This window comes from Myotis myotis, unplaced genomic scaffold, assembly GCF_014108235.1.
Source record: "Myotis myotis isolate mMyoMyo1 unplaced genomic scaffold, mMyoMyo1.p scaffold_m19_p_21, whole genome shotgun sequence".
NCBI classification, from domain to species: Eukaryota; Metazoa; Chordata; class Mammalia; order Chiroptera; family Vespertilionidae; genus Myotis; species Myotis myotis.
Genome location: NW_023416326.1, coordinates 6,533,244 through 6,553,321, shown reverse-complemented (window position 1 = coordinate 6,553,321; position 20,078 = coordinate 6,533,244). Strand labels below are relative to the sequence as shown.

Below are 20,078 nucleotides of genomic sequence, written 5' to 3'. Positions count from 1 at the left end.
GTTAGAACATAAAACTCGAATTTTCAGGGTAGATTCTGAGGTTTGAAAGAAACCCATCTCTGTTGTGGTCACACATTGGGCTATGCCCTGAGCCTCTTAGGGACAGAAATGGGTTCTCTTTGACCGTTAGAGGTGCTTTGACAATATGGGAAGGCACTTCAGCAAGCTGCCTTTGTATGTAACGCCCTTCTCTGTGCTGGCTCTGAGACAGGCGTGCTTGTGTATGAGAGAGTTCATGTCATTTCTGTGTCGAAGAGACATTTCCTAGTTTTTCTCTTGACTGGATTCTCTCGCACATTTATCTGTGTGGGCCAGAGGACGTTAGGTTATTGACGTCCCTACTGTAAATACATTTAATTATGTATTTACTTTGGAAGAAGGGTTTCTTTGTACATTTTACTATGTAGATTAGCTATCTTTGAAGTGAGATCAAATCATTTGAAACTCTTAATTTCCTGCCCACTTGTGCTCCATGAGCTGCCGGCACTCCGAGGGCAGAGGGGTTGCCCCAGGGCTGTGATGGGGTGCTGCTCAGAGGGAGGAGTTCAAGGGGGAGTCAGCAAGCTTTGCCGCACAATGCATTCTTCCCCGTAGAGATACAGCCACCGCTGGAAGATAATTTCCCACAAGAGAACATAGAAGATCTCAAAATGCAGATTCCTGAGGAGCCTGGCCATTCAGATCAACCCGTGACTAGTCACGTGGGTGTCTTAGAAGTGCCACAGAAGCCAAATACTGAGAAAGACGAGCACCCAGGTAAAGCTTGCTAATTTTTCTCTACCAAGTAGAGGCATGTCATAAAGAAGAGCTTCTGGGAGGTTTGTTATTAAAGATCGGAAACAGAGGGGAAAGTAATACAGGTATGACACATTCTGAAAGTAAGAAATCCTAGAACCAACAGAAGCAGGAGCTAAGACACATGAGATCAATCATAGGACACAGGCCGGAGACTGTCAGTAACCCACACACCAATGACTGCTAGCATTAGCTTAGGCAAATCATTTTAAACTAAAATGTACTTTAAAAGCCTTAGGCTCTAAAACAGTTGCAACCAGATCAGCAGCAGCAGACACTCTCAGGGTGGAAACCAGCAATCAGAGTTTAACGAGCCCTCCAGGAAATTCTGATTGGTTGAAAGTTTGAGAACCGCTGCTCCAAAACTCACAAATTCAGTGTTTCACCCCCATTCCACACTCCACCTCCCCCGAAGTAGAACACAGTGTAGCTCAGTTCTTTTGTTGATATGCTACCTGGACATGGTAAAAAAAAAACTTTTTAAAACAGGGAAGGGCCCCAACCGGTTCGGCTCAGTGGATAGAGCATTGGCCTTCGGACTAAGGTCCCAGGTTCAATTCCAGTCAAGGGCATGTACCTTGGTTGCGGGAACCTCCCTGGTAGGGGGTGTGCAGGAGGCAGCTGATCAATGTTTCTCTCTCATCGATGTTTCTAGTTTTCTACCCCACTCCCTTCCTCTCTGTAAAAATCAATAATATATATATTATATATATAAAAAAACACAGGGACAGGGTATTTATGTCCATATATCGTTATACTGTATGAGTTCAGGAAACAGTACAGAATGTAGCAGGGTGGGATGTCCAGTGGAGACAGACACTTGTGAACAGTAACTGGATCACAGAGCACAGCGAACGTCTAGTGGGAGAGCAATTCATTTTGTCTGAACTGAGAAAGTTGTTTTAAAAACAACATTTTTTAGAGAGAGAGGAAGGGAGAGGGAGAGAGCAAAATATCGGGAATTGAGCCCACAACCCAGGCATGTGCTCTGTCTGGGAATCGAACCAGCAACCTTTAGGTGCCCAAGATTAATCCCAACCAACTGAGCCACACCAGCGAGGGCAGAGCTATGTTCGTTTTATAACTGAAGGCTTTGATGGCCCCAATGGGAATTCTGGGATTTCCTCTCTATATAATCGTCTTTAACAGCCACAGATCCCGGCACAGTGGCTACTGCTTAGTGGGCACTCGTAAATATTGTAAGTGAAGAGAAACAATCCTTATTCTAAAGCATACAATAAAATATTCCTTTCCCCCCCTCAACTTTAGGGATATTTGTAACCGAAAGCACTCCTGACTATTTTGTGGATGGAAAAGAGCAACTAGAAATACATGCCGAAGAGCCAGCTAGCGCCACGCCTGTCATGGTTTATTTGACTAAGACGGTAAGTTTGCCATACATGGTTTCTTCAAATAGAATGTTGATGACTACAGTTTTTAAGTTGATTTCGAGCATGAGGTGAGAAAGCTAAGGTGTTTTTCTGAAAATGACTCCCGATTCTTTGAAGAGGGCCTCAGCTACGTGACTCTGATGGGCTCGTAGGTCAGCGCAGCACTTAGGAGGATCTCTGTGTGCCCGAGCTGGGCATATGCACGGCTGTAAAACACGGCAAGGAGATAGAGACATCCACCTGAACACACTTCCATACAGGCCGAAAGAGAGTGTTTACCTGGTGGTGAGCACTGTGTTAAATAAATTGATTCACTGTGGTGGGAGAAAGGTCAGAGGATGTCAGAAGTGGGCTGAGATATGTTTGGGGCAGAGTTGAAGGGCCAGTGGGAGTTTGATGTGTAGTTTGTTGTTGAATAGAAGGACAGCGGGGGTGAGGGGCTGGAGGAGTGTGGAGGAGAGACGGGGCAGTGTGCAGTCAGAAGAAATAACATGTTCAAGGAGATGGAGGCATAAAGAAAAGTTTATTTGGGGGAGCCAGGGAAGCTTTGTTGTGTCATTCAAATGCAGAGTAATGGTCAGGCATAAAGGAGGTTGTATATCTTGGTGTGTTAGGCTGTTAGGGATGGGGGTCGGTTCTTTCGAGTTTTTAGCAGAAAAGGGGTATGGTCAGATTTGCTTCTCTGAAAGAGTCACTTACGGTAAAATATTCAGATTTATCTTCCTAAAGGAAGTCATGACCCAAATGAGATACTTAATCTATTTTACCTAAGCTTTTTAGGTCATAGCTCCCCCTTGTGGTGTTTGTTGAAATGGGGTGGTTTTTCTTGGTAAATTATTTGAAGCTACAGAGAAAGTATCCTCCCCTACAAAAATACTTTTCCTCCTGGTTCTGTGATTTCAAAACTTGTGTAGGAAAGAGGAGTTTTTTTGTTCTGTAAAATGCATGGGTTTTGAGCCAGGATGATCTGGTTTCAAATCCCAGATACATCATTTAGATACAGGGGTGGGGAACGCCTGGCCCTCAGGTTGTGTAAGGTCCGAGAAATCATTTGGTCTGGCCCTGCCCACGCATTAGGGGTGAGTGAATTAAATGTCTGACCAAATATTTCGGGCTAATTTTTAAGATGATCATTTTGTATGGCCCACGAATGATATTACAAATATCCAAATGACCTTTGATAGAAAAGTGTTCCCCACCCCTGATTTAGAAGCGTGGGCAAATTACTAAACTTTGAATATCAGCTTCCTCGTCTTCACAAAGCAGATAATACCTACTCCGATCGTTGTCAGGACTACATGAGTTGATAATAGACAGTGTCTAGCACAGTGCCTGGCATTTTGTAGATGTCACCCCCTACCTGCTTCTCATTTGGATGACCAGGGGTCCAGTATAAAGATGTCAAATACCTAAGGAATTCAGGAGGAAGGCCACCGGATGGGAAGGCTGGAGGAAAACCAAACTGCTTTTCAGTTTCCTCCATGGTCATTGTGGTGGGTGGCAGCAGGTCCGGGTGAAGGTGTGTGTGACCTGTGAGGCAGAATAATGAAATTTCCAGCGATTAAGGGAGGCTCAGAATTCACATTTGATGATCAGAATACATCATCATCCCTCCCACAGTTTCACCGTCTCCATATGTGGGAGGGATTCTTTATTCCCTTTACTTACAGTATGCACAGAGCCCTGTTCTAGCCCAGGGTTGGGGGACACAGATGTGCTACAGGTTACAGTACCTGCTTGGGGGTTGATGGGAGAAGACAGATACGAGTGGCAAGAGAAAAGGGTGCAATGTTGCAAAATAACATTGGTTTGAAAGGTACAAAGCATTTTGATGGCCCAATATGCACCAAGTCTTGTGCTAGGAATAGAAGGTTGCAGCGGTTCTCAACCGGGTCGCGACCCCTTTGGGGGTCCAACGACCCTTTCACAGGGGTCACCTAAGACCATCCTGCATATCAGATATTTACATGACGATTCATAACAGTAGCAACATTACAGTGATGAAGTAGCAACGAAAATAATGTTATGGTTGGGTCACAGCATGAGGAACTGTATTTAAAGGGCCAGGAGGTTGGGAACCGCTGTTAGGGGGTATAAAGCGTAATTCTGGATTTCCCTGGTTGTCCCTGCTCTGTTGTTCTTCTGAATGGACTCGACACTCAGCCCGGAGACATGCCTCTAGAATCTGCCAGGACTGCTTCCTCTCCAGCTTCCTGTCCCGTTTCTTCCGAATCCTCTTCTTTCCATGAGTCCCGTAACCATCGAACGCGGGACCCCCTGAGCCCACTGGCGCGGGCGTGATAATGGCGCGGTTCCTTAGGACGTGGCTTTTGAAGGGGCATCAGCAGGAAATGAGGCCCTGGAGCCCCCGGCGGTCGGTCGGGAAGGGAGCCTTGAGCGGGGCGGGCACCTGAGCGCAGGGAGGCCGAGCGGTCCAGCGAGCGGAGCGACCGCAGGTGTCGGGGGGCTCAGCCCGCGGGGACTGAGGGTCCGGCTCGGGCGGGCGAGTGGCCGGCCCCGCCCCCCCGACCTCCTCCCGTAGCCGGGGTCTCCCCTCGATCGCGCTCTCCCCCCCCGTACCTGCGGCAGGTGCGCCTCCTTCCCGCGCCGGTCCGTTCCTTCCGCGCAGGTCCGTTCGCTCCCTCCCCGCCGCGCTCGACCATTGGCTCCTCCCGCCGCGGCCCCGCCCACCTAGGCCCCGCCCACCAAGGCCGCGCCCCCGCCGGCACGCTGACGTCGCCCGGGGGCAGGGGCCGATGACGTGGTTGAGGGCAGGTGTAGGAAGTGTCAGTGCTGGCGGCGGGGGAGGCGAAGTTCATTGCCAGCTCCCGCCCCTCGGGTCCTTTCCGAAGGGGGAGCCGGTGACCAGAGGGGCGCCCGGGGCCGCACCTCGGGGAAGCGTCGCCTCCGTCGCCTGCCCCCGCGCCATGGACTCCGTACCCGCCACCGTGCCTTCCGTCTCCGCCTCCCCCGGGGACTCGGAGCTGCTGGGACCCCTGTCGGTGTTCTTCGCGGCGCTGATAGCCAAGCTCCTGGAGGTGACGGTCCCGTTCCGGGGGCGGGGGGGACCCCGGGCCGGCCGGTGGCCGTTCTGATGGGAGCGGGTGCGCTGGCGGACGGGGCGAGGGAGAAACGGGGGCCAGGCCCGAGGCGGCGGGACCCTGCAGCGCTGCTCCAGGAGGCGGCGGGCGCGGGCGAGGTGTCGCCTGTTGGTTCCCATTGAGCCCCGAGCAGGCGGCGGGCGCTGGGTTACCCTGGCCTGCGATCGCCGTGAGATCGCCGTCCTCACCCGGCCCCGCCGCCTCCTCCCCGTGACCCCGGCTCCGCGGGGGCGGGGCCAGTGGGACAGGTGCCGTGAACCGGCAGCGGCGCTGGGAACCGAGCACAGGCGGGTGTTTCCTGCATGGCCTTCGCGGAAGCAGTTAGAATGGAGGCGTTTTGGTGCACGGATGACAGTTACATTCAGGGGCGCCCCCCGAGACCACTGACCAGCTGTGCGGCCTCCTCGCCATGTGTCTGTAGGAGTGGAATACAGGCTTAGGGGAAAAGTGCACTTTTTTGTGTTACTTTCTACCATTTTGGTTTTATTTGCTGCTGTATAACTTGATTGCTTGGTACCGGATTTTAATTGTTTGTTTTATGTGGCTGTTTAAGTCATACACATCAGCTAAATCCAGAGGGATTCTAGCCCTGTGTTAGACACGGTGATGTGGTGTCACATATGGAAACACATGCACAACTTAAAGACATTTGGATTCATCCTGTTTAGAAACATTTCAAATCAAACAAGAAATGTGAGGCCGCCCGGCTGGTGTGGCTCAATGGTTGAGCTTCGACCTATGAGCCAGGAGGTCAGGGTTCGATTCCCGGTCAGGGCACATGCCCGGGTTGTGGGCTCGATTCCCTGTGCGGGGCATGCAGGAGGCAGCCAATCCATGATTCTCTCTCATCATGGATGTTTCTCTCTATTCCTCTCTTCTACTCTCGCTAAAAAATCATTAAAATATTTTTTTTAAAGGAGAGAGGAGTGTGAGGCTGCCAGTATCCAGTCTTTGTAGAAACCCTGGAAGCTATTGAAGATTTTTGAGGGAGTAGTTACCTGCTAGAGGTTGTTCTAGAACGTCTGTGGATAATTCTTTGTGGCTGCTCGGCTGTAGAGTTTTTATTATTTCTGATATTTCTGTTTCAGCTGCTTTCTACACTGCCTGGTGATGTTCAGCCCGGGCCTGATTTTTATGGACTGCCATGGAAGCCTGTACTTATCACTGCCTTCTTGGGAATTCTTTCATTTGTCATTTTCTTCTGGAGAACCATCCTTGCTGTGAGTAAATTAGATGAACTTATCTCTTGCCTCATAGGTACAAGGAATATTTTATAGTCACTGGCCCTTTTGTTTCTTTTTCACTTCCTACCATGAACACAAATCAATGCATGTAATCTACACTACCCTTGTAAAGTAACCCAGTGTAGTCTTCATTGGTGTTGGCTGTCATTTTTATTTTTTATTGATTTCAGAGAGGAAGGGAGAGGGAGAGAGAGAGATAGAAACATGGATAATGACAGAGAATCATTGATTGGCTGCCTCCTGCACGCCCCCTACCGGGGATTGAGCCCGCAACCCAGGCATGTGCCCTTGGCCGGAATCGAACCCGGGACCTTTCAGTTCGCAGGCCAGCGCTCTCTCCACTGAACCAAACCGGCTAGGGCTTAGCTGTCTTTTTGTTTGTGCATTTTCCTGCACTAGTCTCCTTTCCCTTTCAGGATTATGACCACTATTCTCAGGGGATTGGGAAAATCTGAATGATCTCGAGCTAATTTATTAGACTTCTAAATTCAGCCAATAGTCAACTTTAAATAGGATTCCCATGATGTTTTCTGGTGAGAGGAAGAGGCATGTCTTAGTACAAAGACAATGCCTTTAATTTTTGTCTTTTTAAACAGTCATTGTTTCTAGACCTCATTCTGGCAATTTGGGGTTGTCAGGTTATTTCGGGTAAATGAAGCATTAGTATATGAAAATACTACCCATTTTCATTTTTTAAAGTTAGGTGCTTAGCTAATAAGATTGGTGCTCATTCCATAGATATATAAATGTACCTTTTGTTGCAAAATGAGGTGTTTGCCTTATTGCTTTTATCTATCAAACTATTTATGAAGTATCACTACCAATTACATTTGAAATGCTTTGTAACCTTTTTCTAACCCGATGGCTCAGTGGCCAGTGGGGGGCGTGCAGGAGGCAGCTGATCGATGTTTCTCTCTCATCGATGTTTCTAACTCTCTATCCCTCTCCCTTCTTCTCTGTAAAAAATCAATAAAATATATTAAAAAAAAAAAATGCTTTGTAACCTTTTTCTAACCCGATGGCTCATTGGGCTGAACCAACTGTTACTAAATTTCCTTGTAGTTACGATTTGACTATTATATTAGAACTGTATTATTTCTAATAATGAAATCAAATTTAATTTTATTTCTTTCTCTTTTAGGTAAGGAGCCATGTGTACCAAGGTAAATATTTAGGCTGGTTTTGTTATTGTGCTGTGTCCTTATTATTGGTGCCTGATAAGAGTTTTACACTAGAAGTAGCTATAGTGACATCTGATATATGACTGACTTATTAACTCCTGAAGGTTTAACTAATGCTGGGTTGTGGTTTGGGTGATAGAGTAGATAGATGGTGATGCTACCCACTGACATAGGGGATGAGGTGGAACAGACTCGCAGTAGGAAGAAGATGATTGGTTTAATTTGGGGCAGATTGACTTTAAATATTGATGGAATGCAAATTTATTACATGTGAACAGTGTTCCTGGGCTAATGTTATAATCAGTACAGTATATAAATATATTTAAGTAGATAATTTGAGGAATAAGAGATGCAAATCAATATGCTATACTTTCATCTGTTCCTCTTTGCAAGTTATGTATAGTTGAAATGACCACAGTTTCTGCGAAGAAAGGGGTTTCCTGAAGGGAAGGATATAGAGCTAAAATATTTTACTGTATTTCCTACCTCTGAAATAAATTTAATTGGAAACTCATTGAAGTAAAGGTTCTTAGTATATTTTTCTTAAATTTTAATATTTTTACACCTTTATTTCTCTTAACTACTGATTGCTTTTTAAAGGCTGATAGTTATGCTAAGAAGTTCTTTTACTTCATAGTGCAGGATAAGATGTCTTTGTTGCTAATAGATTGGGTAATTTAGTTTTATTTAGAAGTCATAATTCCATTATGGATTCGCCCCCCCCCCCTTTCTTTTAGTCACTGAACAACAAATTTCTGAGAAGCTGAAGATGCTCAAAAAAGAAAACGCAGATCTTGTACAAAAATTGTCAAATTATGAGCAGAAGGTATAATTCTTTTAGTTTTTTCCCCCATGGTTCCAGCTTCATTTCCTCCTCCTATCTTATAGTTATTATGCTATTTTTAAATCATATTTTTAAATTCCATTATTCTCTACAAACCATTCAAATTTGAAGCAACCATGATGTGTGTAAAGTACTACCCTTTTTTCTAAAGGGGCCACCTGGTGGAGATACGTTTGCTAGCACTCTGATTCATATTTCTATATTCTGAATGCTTTATCTAAATAGGTCAAGGAATCAAAGAAGCATGTTCAAGAAACCAAGAAACAAAATATGATTCTCTCTGATGAAGCCACTAAATTTAAGGTAAAAATCCCTGATCATTTTGAGGTTACATTCAAAGAACAAAAGAAAAATAAGGAATTATTATTAATCTTCATATTGTTTTCTACAGCATAGAATCAAGGAGCTTGAAGAAACTAAGGAAAATCTGAACGATACAGCAAAAAATCTGCGTCTCCTTTTAGAATCTGAGAGAGAACAGAATGCCAAGAATGAGGACTTGGTAAGAGTTTCACCCTAAGTGTCACCAGCACTTGGATTTCAAACTATTTTATTTTTCAAGCTATTTTATAGATTGGGTGAGTTGAACTCTGCATTTTCCCATGTTGTAACTAGAGTAAGATTGGAAGCCAGGGGAGTTGAACCTACATCTGTTCATTTCTTGGGAACTTTAAATGCTAATACCACAAGTTCTTATTCTTACGGTCCTAGGAAGTATTTTTGTCCTAAGCCCAGGGTAATTTTTATATTGCTTGGCTCAACCCCCAAAACATGTTGAGCAACTAAGAAACTAGCCCAGTTGAACAGTGCTAGTGCTTTGTTTTGTTTGCGTGGTTCTTTTTAAAAATAGACTTCTAATATTAGGACAGTTTTAGAGTTCAAGTTCAACATAGTAGAGAGAGGGTTCCCATATATCACACGCCCAGTTACATGTGATCACTTGGCTGAGGCTGCTCCACGGTACAGTCAGCCCTCTGCCGCCTTGGCCTGCTGTATCCTGGAAGTCACAGCCCACAGCTAAAGGGGGAAGAGGCGCCCCCCCCCCCCCGCACCCCCCCGCCCCAACCTGGGGAGGCAGCGTCCTTCATAATTTATCGTGAAGTCTCCTCTAGGTGAGGTTTGTCTACTCTCCGGTCCAGCCATTTTCAGTTCAGGCCAGAGAATTTTTAAAGTGACCTCGGGATCTTTTTCTCTCTTACTAGGAAAAACCATTGATTTGAACTGGTGTGCTTGAAAGTTTTTTCATTTCCTTTGCTTTCACCTTTTTGTCTGGTCCTCTGCCACATTATCTCACAGACAGGAAGGTTGTGGGTGGCACGAAACACTAATGCCTACAATTATTTTCTTGTTTCCTCATCTCTTTATATTCTTGGCTTTTCTTGGAGGCTAAGGCTGGGTCACCTGCTTTTACCTGCTATACATAGGGGATGGCCCTTCTTTTTTAGCTTGTATCCCAGTGTTCCTACTGAAATCCTGATATATTTTGTGTGTTCTTTTCCACATGGCAGATATCGGAAAACAAGATATCTTTAGAGAAGTTAAAGGATGTTATTGCAATGAATGCCTCAGAACTTTCAGAGGTAAAGCTGCCTATAATTCCTGCAAGATATTAATGCAATGTCTTAGTTTTATTGCGGAGCAAACTCTTATTTGTGCTAGAATATGCAACTGAAAACTATCTGATGTCTGATTGGGAAAGTGAAACTTTGTGGATTTATTTCTCCCCCCTTTGGAATTAATTCATTAATAGGAGTGTTTCGCATTAGGTTCAGATTGCCCTTAACGAAGCTAAACTTAGTGAAGAGAAGGTGAAGTCCGAATGCCACCGGGTTCAAGAGGAAAATGCTAAGCTTAAGAAGAAGAGAGACCAGGTAAAGAAAAGTTAACGCGTAGATTATGTAAACTAGAGAACCCAATACCATTGCCTCTTGAATATCTTTTCTCAGATCTGTTTTTAAGGAAATGAAATATGTATGCAGGATTCTATTCTGAGATATGCAGAGTTTAAACTGTGCTCCCCAAATTGAGTACATGTGTTCGTCCTCCATCTGTTCTGGATTGTCTGTTCTGTACAGTTTCTTAGAACTAGCGGAGTGCTTAGTCTTCATCTTCAAACACCAACCAGTTATTAACCTGAATGGCCTCAAGGGGGTGTGGATTTGCTTCTTAAACTAAAGAATTAGTCTAAGCAGTTCCTGCTTCAAGGGAAGAAGACATTTCTGGGTCTGGAAGACTGAGATTGTTCCCTTCTATTCCTACTGGGTGTTAGTTCTTTGAATTGGCTGCCATTTTCTGAAGGATACAGTAAACTGGATCAGCTTCTGAGGGTTGGAGCCACTCTCCCTTCGCCCTTAACCGAGGCCTTAGCCCGTGGTGACGGGCAAAGAGGAGCCTGGCTCTGTACTAACCTGTCTCGGTCACGTGGTCCTGATGTCTCCAGCACAAAGCCCTAACTTTCGGAAATTCGTGTGCTTTAACTTTTCAGTTGCAGCAGGAAATCAAAGACTTGAATAAATCCCACGCTGAGCTCAGTGAGCAAATCCAATCATTTGAGAAGTCTCAGAAAGATTTGGAAGTAACTCTTACTCAAAAAGATGATAATATCAATGTAAGTTCATTCTCTCGAACACATGTTTAGTTCTCATGAACTCCCACGCAACCAGGAGGTTCCTTCTAATACCCGTTTGCTTCTTTTCTAGGCTTTGACAAATTGCATCACACAGTTGAATCGGTTAGACTGTGAATCTGAATCTGAGCATCAACATAAAACAGGAAATGAATCAGATGAACTAGCAAACGGGGAAGTGGGAGGTAAGATGGGTTTCAGGGAGGCTAGTCCTCTTTCTGCCTTCCTGTCTTTAATCAAGTAACCAGTGCGCCTTTAGAGTTGTGGGCGCACATCGCTGGATCTGTGTGTGCGTCTGTGTGCGCTGGGCAGAGGTGGGTGGCTGGGCTGCGGTGTGACAGTGGGCGTGCAGTGAGCACTGGTTTTGCTTTTCCATCCCAGTAGAACTAGACATGTGCACTGGTGCTGGGCACTGAGGAGAAACTGGTTTCCCACCTTCACGGAGATGATACTGGGATTGAATGCTCATCATCTCTGTAGCTCCATGGTTCGAAGGCCCCACAACTGACTTTGAGAGTGAGGTGGTGGGAGCCATGAACTGACTAGAGATGTTTCTGGATGCTGCTTCCCGAGTTGGATGTTGCTCGCATAGTGGGTGTTTTCAACCCCACCCGGTAGCAGATTCAAGGGGAGAAGGGAGGAAAGAGTCTTTCTAATGAAGATACTTGACCAGGTGCAGGTAGATGTGAGAGGGAAGAGAGAGCTTTGCCTCACATATCCCTCCTTGCTCACGAATGGTATGGGTAATATATATATATTTTTTAAATATATTTTATTGAGTTTTTACAGTGAGGAAAGGAGAGCAATAGAGAGTCAGATACATCGATGAGAGAGAAACATCGACCAGCCGCCTCCCGCACACTCCCCACCGGGGATGTGCCCGCAACCAAGGTACATGCCCCCGACCGGAATCGAACCTGGGACCTTTCAGTCCGCAGGCCGACGCTCTATCCACTGAGCCAAACCGGTTTCGGCTGGGTAATATTTTTATTGCACAAAACTCTCTAAAAGTCAAGTAGCCTAGTCAGTTCTGTTGGTTCATTTGTTTTGACTTTGACTGTAGAAGTAATGAAACCTCTTTGTTTCCTAGGTGACCGAAGTGAGAAGATGAAAAATCAGATTAAGCAGATGATGGACATTTCTCGGGTACCGTCCTTTGTGTAGAACAGAGTGGCGTCCGTGCCTGTGAGTCCTTACTGTGCCTCCTTTTAAGAACACCTCTCTCTGCTGCACTTTCTAGACACAGACGGAAATATCCGTAGTTGAAGAGGATCTAAAACTTCTACAGTGTAAGCTGAGAGCCTCGATGTCCACAAAGTGTAACCTGGAAGGTAGGTTGCCAAATATTGGGAAGAGAAAGAATTGCTTTGGATGCTAGGCTGGTGTGACTCAGTGGTTGAGCATTGACCTATGAACCAGGAGGTCACAGTTTGATTCCTGGTCAGGGCACATGCAGACTAGATCCCCAGTAGGGGGCGTGCAGGAGGCAGCCAATCAGTGATTCTCTTTCATCATTGATGTTTCTATCTCTCTCTCTCTCCCTCTCCCTTCATCTCTGTGATCAATAAAAAAATTTTTTTTTTTTAATAATCATTGCATTGGAAAGAGAAAGAATGGCTTCCGGTGTTCATGTTTCCCACCCTCAAGTTGCCCAGTCCTTGTGCACACACAGCTCAGACGTGTTCTCCTCTGCAGACCAAATAAAGAAGTTAGAAGACGAGCGCAGCTCCCTGCAGGCCGCCAAGGCCGGGCTGGAGGAGGAGAACAAGACCCTGAAGCAGAAGGTGGAGATCCTGAACGAGCTCTACCAGCAGAAGGAGATGACGCTGCAGAAGTACGGTTCTCCCGGGTCGTTGGCAGCAAGACGGTCGCTTAACTAAAGGCGTGACTATCCGATCACTTTGTCTCCTTTTTAAAGAGTACCAAGGTTTTCCATCCATGATGAAGTTAGGGTTGCCTTTTTTCCTTTCTGCCCCATTTTCCATAACTTGCATTTTTCTTTCCATTCTAACCAGGTGTCAGAAATTTTTTGAGGGGGAGTGGTGTTGGTACTAACAGTTACTGCTGCAGAAGTGGTTTTTGTTTTTTGTTTTTGATGATCCTTACCCTTTCTGTAGTCTTGAAAAATCCTGAGTGATTTACATACATTATTTTTTTTTAATATATTTTATTGATTTTTTACAGAGAGGAAGAGAGAGAGAGAGTTAGAAACATCGATGAGAGAGAAACATCGATCAGCTGCCTCCTGCACATCCCCCACTGGGGAAGTGCCCACAACCCAGGTACATGCCCTTGACCGGAATCGAACCCGGGACCTTTCAGTCCGCAAGCCGATGCTCTATCCACTGAGCCACACCGGTTTCGGCTACATACATTATTTTTAGTAAAGTAAATACTTCAAAAGGAATATTTAGCTATTGAAGATATGTAAGTCAGATACACTAAACATTGCATAATGTAACCGTGCCAAGGATGTTGGCCTGTCTTTTAGATTTTCATCACCACGTCTCGCGGGATGCCCCATCAGTTTCGATTGCGTGGCACATAATAATAGTATCTGTCCGTACTTTAATCTTAGCATCTAACTAGGTAACCGGTCTATTACAGCCATTCATTAAATACTGGCTGAAGTATTGAACGGGCAGTTAAGAATACATAAACCTTTTTCTCTTTGGTATTAACCCTTTTTACTATAGCGCTTCTCTCATTTTGCTTCTGATTCATAGAAAATTAAGTTTCAAGTTAAGTGTCTTTTGAATCAGAACTATGTGCAGAGAGGTCCAAGGGTAACAAGAAAATAGTGTTTTTAAACCGTTAAATGGTACAACCATTGTCACTTATGTTACAGTAGATTGACAGCTTGAGCTGGCAGGTTATTGGGTTAAAACCAGTGCCCCGTAGATAGTACACTGAATAGGGGGCAGTCAGAGTCTCTTTCTCTTCAATAGACATTGCCAGTCCTTAGCTTTTCTCCTTATCACAATCCCACTGAAGCAGGTGGGGAGTGGGGTTGGGACCTAAAGTGTGGAAGTGTCTGTGGTTAATTGCACAGACAGGAGACGTGTTTTAAAGACTCTGTCTTCAGCGGACTGTCTTCTCATGCTGCCAGTCTTCAGCTGAGAAACAGCCCTTCCGTGACAGGAATAAGAGAAGCAGTTACAGGTCTCCCCATGGTAGGAATCGGAATCATCCCCTGCTTTACCCTGATGAGCTTGACTGTCGGGCAGATCCGCCCTGGCTTCCCACACGAGGCAAATGAGCTTTCATTGTCTCGAGTCCCAGAACGCTGCCCGTGGACCACCTAGTGTTTCTCGTTTCTTTGTTTTATTTGTGAAGAAATAGAGGATTACGAAGAGAAGTCGGGAAATGCAGGTGATTTGCCAAAGGCCAGGGCTTGGTTTGCATCCCCAAATGGCAGGTGTGAAGGAAACCCTCTGTGAATCTGTGTGCACGTCTGAGCCTCTGGGAGAGGATGGGAAGGGGAGGCGTTGAGGATTCGATGGAGGCATTGAGACAGGCGCTGGGGAAAGGAGACACACTTTCACTCGGCGACTGGCTCTTCCCTAGGAAGCTCAGCCAAGAGGAGTTTGAACGGCGAGAAAGGGAGCAGCGGCTGTCGGCGGCCGACGAAAAGGCGGTTTCGGCGGCAGAGGAGATAAAAACCTACAAGTGAGTTCAGGCTTTTAACAGAAACCACTCGTTCAGTTTGCACAACAAACTGGCACATAAATAATGGTGAGAGGACATGAGTACATTTAATTTGCACAAAGAAAATTTTCGCTTAGCAAAGGAAAATAATGTTTAACAAAAATTTCCCAACACCCAACACTGGTAAATATAAGGGAGCTTGGTAATCATGCCGGCAGATCTGGGTGGTTTAAGAGCTGTTTTAGGAAGGCAGTTTGCTGTCTGGTGTATCAGACCTTTAAAATGACCGTGACATTGATGGGCCCAGTGCTCAGCTCTGGGTAATGCTCCGTGGATATAATTAAAGGAAGAAGCTTTAGGTTGCGTTGGTGGTATAGTGGTGAGCATAGCTGCCTTCCAAAGGAAGAAGCTTTATGGAGGGAGCTATTGATAGCAGGCTTATATGAGAACATATTAAAGAACAGTTAAAGAAATAATAATGTATCAACTCGGAATCTCTGGTTGCTACAATAAATAAGGACATTAGGTGGTATTAGTTTTAATTATAACCATGTAAAATACGTTTCTGTTAGGATGAAATCTGTAAGGGTACAGTTACAGTAAAGGGAACATGGTAGGATCATGTAACATCTAATTCAATTGTGCTGGACGGATAAAAGCAAGTGTATTCTTAGGTGGAGAATCGAAGAGCTGGAAGATGAATTGCAGAAAACAGAGCGCTCCTTTAAAGACCAGGTGGGTATACCGCCCGGCAGCTGCAGGATTCTTTGGGGTCTCCGACAGGCTAGTGTAAAGAATCCATAAACGTATTTTTTGATGTGTTATCTTTTTCAGATTTCTGCTAATGAGAAGAAAGCGCACGAGAACTGGGTAAGGTTTTTTCCTTTCCCTTTATCTGGCGCATAGTCGACCACAGCTGAACTTGGATACGTTTTCCTCCAACAGCTCAAAGCTCGTGCGGCAGAAAGAGCTATGGCTGAAGAGAAGAGGGAAGCAGCCAATTTGAGACACAAGTACGTAGCTTTGATCCCTGTTTTGTCAGTGCTCTTGGAGGTCTTCCAGGCTGTGCTGAGTGGTATTTAATAAGAATTGGTTTCCGATTTCATATTTAAGTCCATTCTTCCTCCTTATTCAAGGTTATTAGAATTGACCCAGAAGATGGCGATGCTGCAAGAACCTGTGATTGTAAAACCAATGCCCGGAAGGCCCAGCGCACAGAACCCTCCACGGAGAGGTGGGGAGCGCTCCTGAAGGGCAGCAATCTATATTTGGGTGCAGACTGAATATAGATTGCTTTTTATTTCTGTGTGTAATATAATGATGCCCTAGAAACAAGCCTAAGAACTTAACGCAGTGCGGACCAGTAGTTTTATTGCTGGCTTTACCCAGTGGCCAGATAAGTTTCTGTTGAACGAGTACAAACAATGTTTTACATAAATGTTAAAGGCACACTTTAAAATTAAATACCCATGGCATTTTTTAAAAAATATATTTTATTGATTTTTTTATAGAGAGGGAGGGAGAGGGATAGAGAGTTAGAAACATCGATGAGAGAGAAACATCGATCAGCTGCCTCCTGCACACTCCCCGCTGGGGATGTGCCCGTAACCAAGGTACATGACCTTGACCGGAATCGAACCTGGGACCCTTGAGTCCGCAGGCCGACGCTCTATCCACTGAGCCAAACTGGTCAGGGCACCCATGGCATTTTGAAGTTACTTATTACATATTCTTACAAGCTAATAGCTTTTTAAAGAATTCTCGTGATTGGGCACAAGCCTTAGAACAGAAAACACGAGAATTCTCACGATCCGTCCGCGACATGTTAAAGGAAAGAGGTTGCCTGCCGTGGTAACGGTGGACTGTCACCTGCAGGCCCCCTGAGCCAGAACGGCTCTTTCGGCCCCTCGCCCGTGAGTGGTGGAGAATGCTCCCCGCCACCGAGGGACCCGCCCGCGAGACCTCTCTCTGCCACGCTCAGTCGAAGAGATGTGCCCAGAAGTGAATTTGGTGAGTATTCATATTCACGTTACCTGTAAACTGTTTCAAGAGCACTTTCCCCTTTTATTTGAGAATTCTAATGCAAACTTTTTAGAATCTGTGCCTAACATAGAGAATTTCTTAATTTTACTTATTTTGAATAGTCTACTACAAGATCTGCTTTAGAACAGAAACCATCTATTTGTTATCATTAATATTATTTATCTTACATATAAATACGTAAAGTATATTTATACTTAAGTAAAAGCATAAATAATATTGTTTTTGCTTCTATTTTTATGTTTTACTGTGATGTGTAAGCCTTTATCTGTAAAATAAATTTCTATGGAGTTCCCTTCTGAAATATTACAAAAGTAGCCTTAAGACTTTATAATTTCTGCAGCAACCATTTCTCACTATAGTATGAAATGCTGGGTCTTTTTTCTATTCATAACTATGTCCATGAGACTCAGTAAGATATGGAAGTCATTACATGCAAACTGAAAAAGGTGAGCATATACTCCTGCCTCAGCCTCCGGCGTGCGGTCCCTAACCAGTCCGTTCATCGCAGGCTTTGTTGCCCTTCTTTCTAAGACAGCTCCTACTTTAATTCTCCAAGTCTGGGCATAAATTGTGATGTCCCCTCATAGGTGCTGGGGCCGTTTTTAATGTTGTTTTCAGAGTTGAGCCCTGCCCCGTCCACAGTTGGTTTATTCCTCCTGAAAATCCACACAAGGGCTCTGTTCTTTCTTTCTCAAGGTTCAGTGGACGAGCCTCCACCTCCTCTCCAGTGCTCTGAGGCACCTGGGAGCCCCTCTGCCTCTGGTAGGGACCTGGTGTGTTCAAGGTCTAAAATCATGGAGGCAGCCGGCCGGTGTGGCTCAGTGGTTGAGCCTCAGCCTATGAACCAGGAGGTCACGGTTCCATTCCTGGTCTGGGCATGTGCCCGGGTTGCGGGCTTGATCACCAATAGGGGGTGTATAGGAGGCAGCCGGTCAATGATTCTCTCTCATCATTGATGTTTCTATCTCTCTCTCCCCCGACCCTTCCTCTCTGAAATCAATAAAAATATATTAAGAAAACAACAACAAAATCATGGAGGCAGGGGTTAGAGGGGTTTTTATTCTTCCTCAAAGAGAATGTAACTCAGAGGAAGTCTAACTCATCCTCTGGTTTCGACAGACCCCGGGTCTGGTGCAGCTCCCATGATGAACAGCAGCCCAAGAAGCGCGTCCCCTTCCAGGGTGGGTGAGGGCAAGGTACGTATTTCCAGAAGCACTGCGCTGTGCCGCAGCCCTCTCTGCGCCTCGTCCATCACTGTGTGTGTGTGCGGTTATCTCTCTACTGTCTCATTTATTTTTTAAAAAGCAAACGGTTCCCCAGGAGTTTGAAGGCCCTTCAGTTCCCAGCACTACACCTTTGGCTGAGCATCCAGCAGCAGTGAGTACTGAGGCTGAGGACTGCCCTGGGTTTGTCACACCTGGTGCCTTTCTGGAAAGGACACGCAGGCCCTGGCACGAACCTGCCTGTGTGAACTTGCACGGCCGTGTGAGCTTCCTCTGGCCTTGGACTTGCGAGTGTTTCTCTGCTGCTGAAATCTGACCGGTTGACTGGTTTCTGTTTTGGTTCGGTGATTAACCCGTTTGGAGTGCTATAATTAACTAACACACGTGCACAGGCATCACTCCACCCTTACATCGCGTGCTTCCGTGTTGAGCGCTCTCAAGGAAAGTAAATCCACCGTGTGGTGCATAACTCATCGTCAGTACATGTGCTGGGAAGTCTGCTATTTAAGACCCTCTCCAGTTGTACAGTAGGCAAACCCTAATTTGAATAACCTGCAATCACAGCTTGGTAACAGAAGGACATTTGCCGGGGGTGAAACACTGACTAGTGCAAACCTGTCCTTACTGTTGTGCCAGTTCCAGCAAGAGCCTTAAATGAGGTTCCCGGAGAGTCTTTCTCGTGTAGCGGCTCTCGCTGGGAGTCCTCTGTCATACCTCACAGGGCTTCTCTAGCTTGAAATAGAAGTACATGCGATTTAATTATTTAGAATTTTCAACCCAGTTTCCCGTGAGGAAAGATTAGTCCTTATCTCACAATGTGCAGTATCACTGGTGAGTGAAGGTGAGGATTAGCGCCATGCCTGCCTAACTTCACCTACATGGAACATTGTTTGTGTTGGAAAACACTTCCCGTTCGGTGCAGGACCCCGGGACACACCTCTCCTGACAGGTCTTTTCTCCAGGGGCGGCTTGAGTAAGACCCAAGACCCCTGTAAGTCGAAGGCTTCAAAGAGAATAGCCTGCTTTTGTTAGAGGGCGCAGGGGTGGGGAGAGCAGCTCTGACCCTGACTCCTGCCTTGGCCTCCCATCCTGGATGACCTTCGGCAAAGTGTCTGTTGCTCTCTGTGCTCTTTGATACTTACAACAAGATGGTGGTACTCAGAGACCTAGAGACCTGAGAGTTAGATGAAAAGAAATTGAAGGTACTCTGAAGAGTAGCTATGATGACAGGTGTAGAGAATGGATTTTTGTTCCCTTCTCTCCATTCTTCGTATGGAAATAAGGAGCTGTTGTGGTGATGGGAGGGATGTGGGAGGGAGGGAAAGCCCTGGAAGTAGATCGCCGTGTATAGCATGGTGTGATTTCCCCCCTCCCACTTGGACATACCAGTAGCAGCACGATCACAGCAAAACTCCACTGCTGTGCCGTGCTGCCGGCCAGGCTGCCAGTGGGACCAATGGGAGGAGGGCAGTCTCTTGCACTGGTTCTGCCCACTGGCAGGTGCCCGGCATCTGCTTCTTTGGGGTTCAGCTTTTGCTGGTGCTGGTGCTTCTGTCTGTCATTCCAGAGTGTTTCAGACTTGAACCGTTTCTGCTCCGCAGGTGAATATGGCTGCAGAAGGGCCCGCTCCTTTCCCAGGTGTGCCCCTCATGGGAGGCCCTCTACCACCGCCCATTCGCTATGGACCACCTCCTCAGCTCTGCAGGCCTTTCGGGCCTCGGCCATTTCCTCCACCATTTGGTATGATGATGGACTTGCCAACCACCTCTCTGTGTGCTCCTTGCTAAGATTTTAACAGTTACTATCGCGGGCTCTGCAATGAAAGGGTAAAGCTGGCGGAGTCCCTTTCAACTTGTCCTAAAGTTTCTTAGGACACGGGGGGTGGGGGGGCTGCAAAATCTCCCTCCGCTGGGGTGGGCAGAATGGTATCTCCTGTAGACAGCAGAAAGGGGCTGCTTATAGGAAGCCAGAAATATTACTGC

General features: G+C 46.0%; 1 protein-coding gene and 1 long non-coding RNA gene across 7 annotated transcripts in view; one reads left to right on the top strand and one right to left on the bottom strand.

Moving 5' to 3' along the window:
- Positions 1 to 20,078, top strand: part of MIA3 (MIA SH3 domain ER export factor 3) — a 34,343-nt gene that overhangs the window by 12,797 nt on the left and 1,468 nt on the right. The window contains exons 5-28 of one of the 6 annotated variants that reach the window (XM_036354681.1): positions 595 to 756; positions 2,065 to 2,180; positions 6,376 to 6,507; positions 7,673 to 7,694; positions 8,450 to 8,538; positions 8,782 to 8,859; positions 8,948 to 9,058; positions 10,065 to 10,136; positions 10,323 to 10,427; positions 11,042 to 11,164; positions 11,256 to 11,367; positions 12,273 to 12,328; positions 12,423 to 12,513; positions 12,878 to 13,016; positions 14,750 to 14,851; positions 15,505 to 15,565; positions 15,665 to 15,700; positions 15,776 to 15,843; positions 15,967 to 16,064; positions 16,706 to 16,840; positions 17,570 to 17,635; positions 17,993 to 18,069; positions 18,179 to 18,250; positions 19,698 to 19,836. In XM_036354681.1, coding sequence (XP_036210574.1) covers positions 595 to 756; positions 2,065 to 2,180; positions 6,376 to 6,507; positions 7,673 to 7,694; positions 8,450 to 8,538; positions 8,782 to 8,859; positions 8,948 to 9,058; positions 10,065 to 10,136; positions 10,323 to 10,427; positions 11,042 to 11,164; positions 11,256 to 11,367; positions 12,273 to 12,328; positions 12,423 to 12,513; positions 12,878 to 13,016; positions 14,750 to 14,851; positions 15,505 to 15,565; positions 15,665 to 15,700; positions 15,776 to 15,843; positions 15,967 to 16,064; positions 16,706 to 16,840; positions 17,570 to 17,635; positions 17,993 to 18,069; positions 18,179 to 18,250; positions 19,698 to 19,836 — 2,262 coding nt within the window. Of the gene's footprint in view, positions 1 to 594; positions 757 to 2,064; positions 2,181 to 4,961; positions 5,225 to 6,375; positions 6,508 to 7,672; positions 7,695 to 8,449; positions 8,539 to 8,781; positions 8,860 to 8,947; positions 9,059 to 10,064; positions 10,137 to 10,322; positions 10,428 to 11,041; positions 11,165 to 11,255; positions 11,368 to 12,272; positions 12,329 to 12,422; positions 12,514 to 12,877; positions 13,017 to 14,749; positions 14,852 to 15,504; positions 15,566 to 15,664; positions 15,701 to 15,775; positions 15,844 to 15,966; positions 16,065 to 16,705; positions 16,841 to 17,569; positions 17,636 to 17,992; positions 18,070 to 18,178; positions 18,251 to 19,697; positions 19,837 to 20,078 lie in introns of those variants that run through there. The other 5 variants (XM_036354682.1, XM_036354683.1, XM_036354685.1 and 2 more) reach the window with 5 other exon arrangements.
- Positions 2,156 to 4,947, bottom strand: LOC118678755. Its single transcript, XR_004975006.1, has 3 exons — positions 4,767 to 4,947; positions 3,547 to 3,716; positions 2,156 to 2,392 (listed from the first exon to the last, which is right to left on the bottom strand). It is a non-coding gene; the product is annotated as an uncharacterized LOC118678755 (long non-coding RNA).